We start from the raw sequence: 9,920 nt of genomic DNA on the forward strand, positions 1-9,920 counted from the left end.
GAAAATTAAAACCACGTTTTTAAAAATATATTTTTGCAATAAACAAAATAAATAGACAATATTTTTATTAGAAATATTAGTATTTTATTTAGTGATAAAATGTTCATGAATTATACGACAAATGTATATTTTGTCGGCAACTACTGTACAAAATGAATACAAATTTGAAATCATTACTCGTTTAAAATAATTTGTTAATATTTATAAATTAATTATAAATGTAAATATTTAAAAAAACATTTTAAGCTACGGTAATCTTTAAATAAAATTAAATAAGACATCAATATTAAATAATTAACGCTTTAACCAAATCGGAAAAATATAGAAAATATATGAATTGATTCGTTAGTATGAAGTGATGAATAATTCTAGACTTCTATTACTAAAATGGAAAAATAGAAAAAATAATAATTAATAAGAGATTAATTATTATACAATATTATTATTTAAAAATTCAAATATGAATCAATAAATGTGTCCAAAAATTAGCGGTAATAATCATGGTTTGCATCAATAAATAAAAAAAAACTTTAGTTTTAAAAACTTATAAATTTAATAAATATTAAAACGAGTTCCAAATTTTAAATTTCTAATTCATTTTGCAAATATAAATACATATAATTCAAATTAAAGCAAATAATAAAATAATGGACACATGTTTTGTTTGTTAGTTCGCATTAACTATTTTTATAAGTTAAAGATATATCCTATCGATGGACAGGTATGAGTGTGTGTCTCACCGTAAAAAAGAATTTAGTATTAGATTTCTTGACTCTTGCGGACACATTGAGCCACTTTTTTCTTGAAACTTAAGAAGCTTTCTCGCCATTCCTTCTGTTTAATCGAAAATAAATTAACAAAATTATTAAAACACAAATCAATTTCAATCATATCTCGTGACTGACCGCTGCGTCTACATTGGCGGGTGACTCATCATTAGGGTCGGCCAACATAGATATTACAGATATGAGAATTGTCTCAACGGTATGCACGGGTAGCCAACGTTCCGATGCCTTTTCGTAGCCGTATTTATCGTCTCCCGGCTCATGGAGTATAGATATACATACGTCTCCGTTTTTGTCGACTATTATAAGAAAACAATCATTTGTTAAACAAATGGTCAATAGGTCGGTGTACTCACTGTTCGGGTGCCATATTTCGGTTATGAACCTCATCTTAGGTGGTCTTAAAGGATAATCTTTGGGGAAAGTTAGCTGTGCTTTAAAGAAACCGCCCTCACTGTCAATCACAACAAATCAATAAATAATTAGACAATTATAACATCAAATAGTCATACTATACATACTATAGTGTGTCCGGCGGTCCAATGATGAGCACTTCCCAGAGGTAGATATCATCGTCATCGACGAGACCCGCAGAAAAGCCCTCCACAGGATTCTTCTTGAGGTCTATTCGGGTCATAATAACAATTAGTTAATCAATAACTAGTATAACATAAGCGGAGGAATTGGTCTTAAATCAGACGACAGAGAAAGCACTGAATGCGTAGTAATGGCTCTCAAGTGAAGGATTAGTAATTCAATCAATTTCTCGATATTTGTCAAAGACTTACCATTTAGTTGTTTTCTGAGCAGAAGTGTCGACTGGTCTGTCATATCCGTCACAATGGCATCAATCGGCGGTAAAGTTGGTCTATAAAGTAATGGCCAACTTATACGACACTCTGTTTGTATGATTTGTATGAATAGCAGTCAAATGTATGTATACTATGGCTATAGATATCTATGTATTAACAGTCACTTCAATGTATGAAATGTATGAACAATACTAACAAACACTTTAACACTCAATGCCAGTACTGAACGCACACTACAGTACAGTATAACTACAGTTCAATGCCTAACACCAGTGCCCCCACTCTATGCCAATGTTGTACCCCTTATTCAAGTCAATGCATTGTCTCATATCATACACTACTATACAGATATAACAAACACTTGCTATACATCTAAACATACGATTTCAATGAGACAGACCATCAACAGTGTGTCACTGACCACCAGATGACACCATTAAGTATACAATCACCAGTCAAACCAATTAAATAATAGTAATAATAGTAATAGTAATAGTAATAGTTAGTTAATAATAGTTAATAATAGTTAATAATAGTTAGGTATTCTCATCATTAAAATCATTATATTAAATATTTCAAGTTTTATATTTGTCTATTAATAATTACTTTATGTATTGTAAATATTAATATATTCTATAGTCAATAGAATTATAGAAATGTCCCTGGATCAATCATCAATATAATTTAATAAAATAATATTATATTGTAATCATATTTATTTATCTAAAAAATTAATGCATTTTTTATAAAACATGATAATTAACATAAAAACGTAATTGTAAATAAATATTAAGCAAGGTCATTTACGTATAAAAATTATTTATTATTATTATTATTATTATTACTAGTTATAATGACAAAAATAAATTAACCATGAACATTTTTTTTCATTTTAAAATGGACTTTGTTTGACGGTTAGTGACACTTATATAGAGAGTATTAGTATTAATAGTCAACTATTGCCAGTTCATGTACTGTACAACATATAGGGGTTAATAACATGTTTAAAGTCAAGTTTGAGCTACAAATCAGTGAATATAATCCCAGATATCATTAATTATTTATTGATTTTTTATATAAAAATAAAATATCAAACAATTTATTCACAAATTTTATTTAGTATAGGATATTATAGTATGACTAACAAACATCTCAATTATTATTATTATTGAAATTTAATTGAATATAAATTATTGTGCAAAAAAAGTCGTGAGAAGTTTCATAAAATATATAACAATAGAGATAACATAATAAACAATTGACTTTTTATACATTTATTTAATTATAAATTATTTAATTGTAATACCTATACAATATAAAAAAATTAAATAATTTTAAAAATTAAGATAAAAAATATATAATTAGTAATTATTAAGTAATCAATAAAATATATAAGTGTTAATAAATATAAATTGCTTAAATATTTATGTAAAATAAATATGAAGTCATATTATTTTAAATATAAATGCTATCATCAATTTAATAGTAAAAAACAATTTTTATAGTACTATACAAATTGATACAAACAAAGTTATATAACTTTGTAATAAAATTGCTCAATTAGCAAACTAACCGGTATATAAATTTATATATCAAGAAAACTACAATTTTATCATTAAATCACTATAGTATTTATATTTCAAAAAAAATCAAAAGTATTTTAATTATAGGAAAAAAAGTTTTTTTTAGTTAATAGAAATTATTGACTGCATTGGTATTTCACTTAAGTTTTTGCATTACTTTCAATAACACCCAAAATTAGTGAGACATTCATAAAATTGTTACTAAAAGTGGTTTACTTTGAGAGCCCTATCATTGAAAATCAATGGCCAGTTGTGTATGTCATCTGTGGTGACGTTATATAAACAAAACGTATGACAAATGTATACACTTTTACTAATTTCATAATTTTTGAGACAAATATGATATATATATATAAAAACAAACAAAAAAATGTTGATTTTTATCATTGAATTGATAAATATTTTTACGACACTTTTATTATGATTTTGTTGTTAATTTGAATTATAATATTTATTATGAGTTTTATTAGACATTTAAAAGATAAGTCAAATGACGTGAAATACTTATAACTAAAAAAAAGTGTCAAATGTTTGGCAAAACTACTTAATGACTGAATTCAATGAAATGATGTCTTCGTTATTATCACTAAATCATATCAATTAAGTCATAATTCAAACCATAACTCATGACATATACTCAATGATGTCAAGAGAGACACCACTCATGTCTTTGTCATTATATCCGCGTTGAGTGCCATTCAATAATCTGTAGATTGTCTTCTTCTGTGTTGATCTACTATCACCTCAAAGTCATGTCAAAGAGCAGAAGTAATCACTCGTACACACCATTAGTGTCGACTCCAAGATTTGATTCGCGACTATTACTGAGGGCTTTGATTGCCTTTAATATTGTTTTAGCAGTTTATAACATAATCACTCTTCAGTCGACAACCACTTCCAGTAAATCCAATCCTTGTCTTATTGTTATCAATACATCCAAACAAACGGCTACTAATCACAAAGTATTTGATTATTTATAATATAATATATAATAGTTTTTTGATATATAATTATTGACAATGATTTGATTGCAGAATGAATCGGATGAAAGTGTGGTCAATCACAACATCAATCCGACTGACAATAAAGAGAGCAAACAAATTGAAGGCATAATTCAAGACAATAGTGATTCACTTTTAGATAAACAAAGTCTTTCTTCGAATACAATTGAAGAACAATTGGTTGATTCAAACGTTGATAAAGAAGTAGCCATTTGGTGGTCAACCGAAACTCGCGGGTCATATACTGTGCTTAAAAATTATATACCGAGCAGTGAAACACCTGATAGGATGAGGAACGTAACGCTGACAACTCAGGGCACGTATTCATTCCTCTATCACTTGGAGAACCTCTGTATCCGATGGGACGGCTTTATCTCTGTCGGTGTCTACGCTCCTGGTCTTGACTTTCCATTAGCTGTCAATTTGATATATTATCTCCGCAAATGTGGTCACCAATGTGTTAGTGCTAAGACTACGTGGCATATGGTTTACGATAGTCTACACAGTCCTCATTCCAACACTTCTTTGCCCTCCAGTTATGTAGAGGACATGAACTTTGATTGTTTGCAGTCTTTTGATAATATTGTCAGCAAATTCAATACAACCTTCAGGAGTGATCATTCTCTTCCATATCCAATAAATGTTGTCCGAAATGTCGCTCGACTTAACTCACAAACAAAATATATATTTGCTTCCGATATAGAGCTCTATCCCAGTGTTGATATTGTTTCGGGTTTTATGCGATTACACGATAGGATTAGTTCAGGTTTAGTGCCTAACATTAACTTAACTCATCCACTCGTTTACGTGATTCCCATCTTTGAAGTTAAGGCTAACATTGAGCCACCAATGAATAAGTCTCAGCTTAAGACTCTTATAAAATCAGGTATAAGTGATAAATAAATATTATATATAAATTATCGGTAATTAAATTGTATTTAAATATTAAGGTAATGCCATATTTTTTCACAAATGGGTTTGTGATGCCTGTCAGAACTTTCCCGATAGAGATAAGGTATGTATCGTTACTTAGTTTTACGTTTTATTGAATTATATAATTAAGTATACAATTATTTTTGTTTTGTTTTTTATTAGTGGATTGATGTGATTTCCGAAAATAATTCATTGAATATATTTCGGGTCACTCGTAGGACACGGACACGAAATTATTGGGAACCTCTATATATAGGTACTAACGATGAGCCACTTTATGATGAGAGACTCACATGGGATGGCAAACGGGATAAAATGTCACAGGTTTGCTATTTATTATTTTATTATATTTTTTATTTAAAATAAGTTAAATTAGTTATAGTGTTGTAGATATTGGTAAATACAATAGTTTTATTAATATTAATAATATATTTTGAAAAAATGAAATACCGGTAATTATAAATATTTTTGTTTTAATTAAATTTTTTACGCAATACTGATAGATGTATGAGATGTGTCTTCGAGGCTATGATTTGGGTATTTTAGACAACGCTTTCTTAGTTCACGCGCCGGGTATTAAACATATCGATCCTAAAGAAGAAAAAAAACGATTGCCTTTTATTAAGAGAAATAATATGATATATAATACAATACTCGCAAAACTTAGAAGAAAATATGGCACTAAAAACCAATGTTAATATTAAAATATTTACAATTATTATTATTATTATTATTATTATTATTATTATTATTATTAGTACAGTACATGGTTTCATGTTTATGTTTGATGAGAGTCTATTTTATTTGATTTATGATATTTATTTATTTGACTATGTTGCAAACTTTTTGATCAAATAATTTGTTTATTGAACAATGAATACATTCAATTTACAAAATCAATTGTGTTTTTATGATTTACAAGTATTCAAATACAATTACGGTACACAATAATCATCATAATGAGTGTCAATTTTAATATAATTAACATATTATCAATACTACCGGTAATATATTACTAGTGATAATAAAACTTATATACCGGTAAAGAAACAATATAGTAATAACAATACTGTAAATTGATTGTATAAAAAGTTTGCAATTACCAGTAATATGACATAAGTCAATACATACGGTAAAGAAAAAATATTATTCATAAACATAAATATGAAACTATGTATTTATTTTTTATATAAATTACATTTTTACTCAATGACTGACTCAATCTATTCATAAATTAATTTATTATCAATTATTATAATTTAGGATTATTTTTTAAATTGTTAGTGACTTTTTTTTGGTTATGTTGTTATATTTATTCTATCATATTATTTATATAAGTTTGTTGAGGTTTAACATTTTTCATAAATGTTTTATTTATAAATATAAACAATACTGAAAAAAATGTAACAAAAAGTGATATATTATATTATAAAATAAAGGTTTGGTTTTTTAAAAATATAAATTTAATTTTTACTAAAAAAATTAAAAAATGTTAAAATAGTCAACTAATAGATGGTGTTTCCTATAGTTATATATAGACTACAGTACTGTATACTACAGCTAGGCAAAGTAAGAAAGTTATGACAAAAATTATTTATTTCATATATACAATATAAGTAGATTTTAAGTATACAAAAATTTGTTATATTTGTAATTTTATGATAATAATTGTTATAATTGTTATTATTATTACTATTAGTACTATTAGTACTATTACTAATCAGGGGATTTAGCATAGAAGTGTGAAAATATTATCCACATATAATATGTGACCATATTGTATTAGTACTAATAATTTATTAGTGTTGTATTAATACAATTTTTTTGTTATAAATTTAAATAAAATTTATTTGATATAAAATCTTTGTATGTAAATAATAATCCATTTATCTGTATATATTTACTTAATTATTTAATTTTTTTTCTTACTTACAAATGCCCAGCTTTACTGTATACTTTACTACAGTATTAATAATACAATAGTGCTCTACAGGTATGTATGAAAATGCTTTTCTATTGCATACAAGTGTGTAAAGGCATTGGATTGTATGTAACTTATAATATAAAGGTATGCATTATAACTAACGACAGGTGCGATTGGCCTCTCCTCTCCTCTCCTCTCAATTGTTGTGTCTCTCGCTCTGAGACTGTTATTCACAGGAAATATTCACATCCAGTCAGTAGACTGTCCTCTCTCTCCCGCTTTCTATTCATGTGTTGTTTCCTATGAATATTCAGTTGTCTCGTATAACATATGTTATCAAATGAATATATTTGTGTCATGCCTTTAAAATCTTGCCACTTATGGACCTAATTGGTGACAAAAAATAGCTAAAAACTATTGTTTTCATTATTTTTGAACTATTTGTCGATATATTTGTGGATATCCAGTGCTAAGCAAAAGTTTTGGAAATTACAAACAATTTTATCAACTTTTGGCAAAATTTAGATAACAAGTAAGCAAATAAATTCATAATTTTAAATAACTTGTATGTACTAAGATATTTATATAATTGTCAAATATTTTATGTAAATTAATATAAATTAATTTTATATTGTTTTTATAATTATTAAATGTATAATTTTATGAATTTAATATATTATTATATAAGATAAATCATAAAGCTTTTATATTAGAAGAACAGTTTACAAATTAGAGTAATATATAAATATAATATAATTTATATTTAAAAAATATAAATGATTTAAGAGATGACATAATTGAAAATAATTGAAATATTCAATACAATGTGTACTTTACTTATTATAATTAAAATCATTTATCATTAAATAATATCATCGCAAACTATGAGAAGCAGACAATTACTGTTTTTATCGTTTTGTATTCAATGAATAATAGTTAACAATAGAGTTATTGTCTCAATATTGTAAATCATTTGAATATAACTGTATATTCAAACTCATTGTTTATTCATTTTTTCAATCAATAAGTTTTGTGTTACATCTCTGAACTGATATCTGAATACATTATTATATAATCTTTACTAATAACAAAAAACTGACTCAAATAGTTATAATAGTATAATATAATCATTTACTCGTAAAGAAATATGAATATACTATTTATTTGAATTATAATAACCGATTCAATTATGAAAGCAAATTTAGTTTTATAACAATTTAATCAATACAATAGACTTATGTTTTTGATTGATATCATTTAATACCATTAATATATAAAATTCTAAAATTTAGTTTTCAAATATTGTTTCCATTGATTTTGTTTGACGTCTAAATTATGATAACTTAAGTAACATTTTAAGATATTAATATATAAATAATATTTTATTTAAACCAATATTTTTTACTTATTCAAGCAGTTAACAAATTTTTTTTACTAAAAATATTTTTAAATTGCATGAATTATGAAATATATCAATAGATTTTAACATTAAAAATAATATATAAATTATTTATGAATTGCATTTAATGAGATCTTTATATAAAAATATATTTTAAAGTGAAACAAAGCGAATGAAATTATTTTTTATTGTATTACAAGTAATATTACAATAATATATATATAAATACTTTATTTCCTCTATTATGTCCAAAACTATATTTCTATTAAATAATTTGTGAAAATAAGGAAAATTTTAAAAATACTTATATTTCATTCAAAAAATGTCAGTTTTTGCGGTCCATTGAGATTCACAAGTTTAATGTCATCACTAAATACCATTTCCTTCTTTATTATTATTTATCAAATTTCAAAAAGGCATATAAATATAAATTTTATTAACTCTGGAAAAATTGAAAAATAATAACAATATAATAACAATATTTATAAATTTCTAATTCACTTAACAATTACAATATAATTCATACATTATTTGATTGCAACACAAATAAAAGTGAATTATTAGTAATTTATTAATTAAATGAAGGCATTGAAGGCGTTGTAAAAAATACAATGACTTTTATCGGTTATTCTCACGAAAAGTCTCTCAACTGTTAATTATTTTAATGAAAAATTCATTATTAAAATTATTTGCTCTCACATTCATCATAACTATAGTCTGAATAAAGTAAAAATAATTTTCCCTTTTTTATAACTTTTTTCATAACTAATTTAAATATTGAAACAGTCTTAACATTTTTTAACAATGATTTAATTCAAATCTTATAGATATTCAAGACTTTTGCTTTAAAAATGTAAAAATTAAAAAAAATTAAATAATGTTTATACTATACTAATATATTTTGTTTATATTTTCAAGATTACAATACATTTTATTATATAATGTATTTTTATGTAATTTATAATAACTTAAACAAATGGAGTACAAATAATATAAAATATTAAATTAGATAAAATTTTAACTTTGATTTATTTATTTAAATTAAATCGTAAATTATAAAACATTATACACAATATTATAATTAAATGAATGTATTAGATGTTAAATTACTACTAAACATATAATTTGATAGCAAATAGAGATCAACCAAAATGTGTTAAACTAAAGGAAACAAATGAATAAACAAATTAATCAAAACATAAATCTCTTGAATGGCATCGCTATTAAAGTTTTTGAGTTTAATATTATATATTTTTGAGAGATATTTATGTACTATATGTTACACAGCTATTGTTTTATTTAACAAAATATAGCGGTATATAAAAAACAAAACAAAATAAGGGTATCTCTTGAGATATCTTTAGATTTCTTATGTTTAACTAAATCAAATGCAAGAATAAAATTGTGTATAATTTGAGCAAAGATTATGAAAAAAACTACGAGTGCAGAGCACTGGCATTACTACACACCCACAGATATGGCC

At 24.8% G+C, this 9,920-nt stretch overlaps 2 protein-coding genes across 3 annotated transcripts; one reads left to right on the forward strand and one right to left on the reverse strand.

Annotated features, from left to right (window-relative positions):
* Nucleotides 1-210: 210 nt before the first annotated feature.
* LOC128953714 (ubiquitin-conjugating enzyme E2 G1-like) lies at nt 211-1,959 on the reverse strand. 2 transcript variants are annotated; one of them, XM_054299233.1, is made up of 6 exons: nt 1,574-1,959; nt 1,307-1,409; nt 1,142-1,239; nt 906-1,084; nt 741-834; nt 211-382 (listed from the first exon to the last, which is right to left on the reverse strand). In XM_054299233.1, exons 1-5 carry the CDS (start codon nt 1,614-1,616, stop codon nt 760-762), a joined length of 498 nt encoding a protein of 165 aa, XP_054155208.1. In that variant the 5' UTR covers nt 1,617-1,959; the 3' UTR covers nt 211-382; nt 741-759. The 2 variants fall into 2 exon arrangements, with proteins under 2 accessions (XP_054155208.1, XP_054155207.1); XM_054299232.1 differs by lacking the exon at nt 211-382 and having other exon boundaries at nt 654-834.
* Nucleotides 1,960-3,575: 1,616 nt separating this feature from the next.
* Nucleotides 3,576-5,840, forward strand: LOC128953713 (beta-1,4-glucuronyltransferase 1-like). The gene is made up of 5 exons (XM_054299231.1): nt 3,576-4,142; nt 4,215-5,067; nt 5,132-5,196; nt 5,277-5,438; nt 5,618-5,840. The coding sequence occupies exons 1-5, from the start codon at nt 3,933-3,935 to the stop codon at nt 5,810-5,812; spliced, it is 1,485 nt and encodes a 494-aa protein (XP_054155206.1). The 5' UTR covers nt 3,576-3,932; the 3' UTR covers nt 5,813-5,840.
* Nucleotides 5,841-9,920: the final 4,080 nt, after the last annotated feature.

The sequence above is a fragment of the Oppia nitens genome, unplaced genomic scaffold (assembly GCF_028296485.1).
Source record: "Oppia nitens isolate AA-2021 unplaced genomic scaffold, nextdenovo-longstitch-racon4-pilon3 scaffold23_pilon_pilon_pilon, whole genome shotgun sequence".
NCBI classification, from domain to species: Eukaryota; Metazoa; Arthropoda; class Arachnida; order Sarcoptiformes; family Oppiidae; genus Oppia; species Oppia nitens.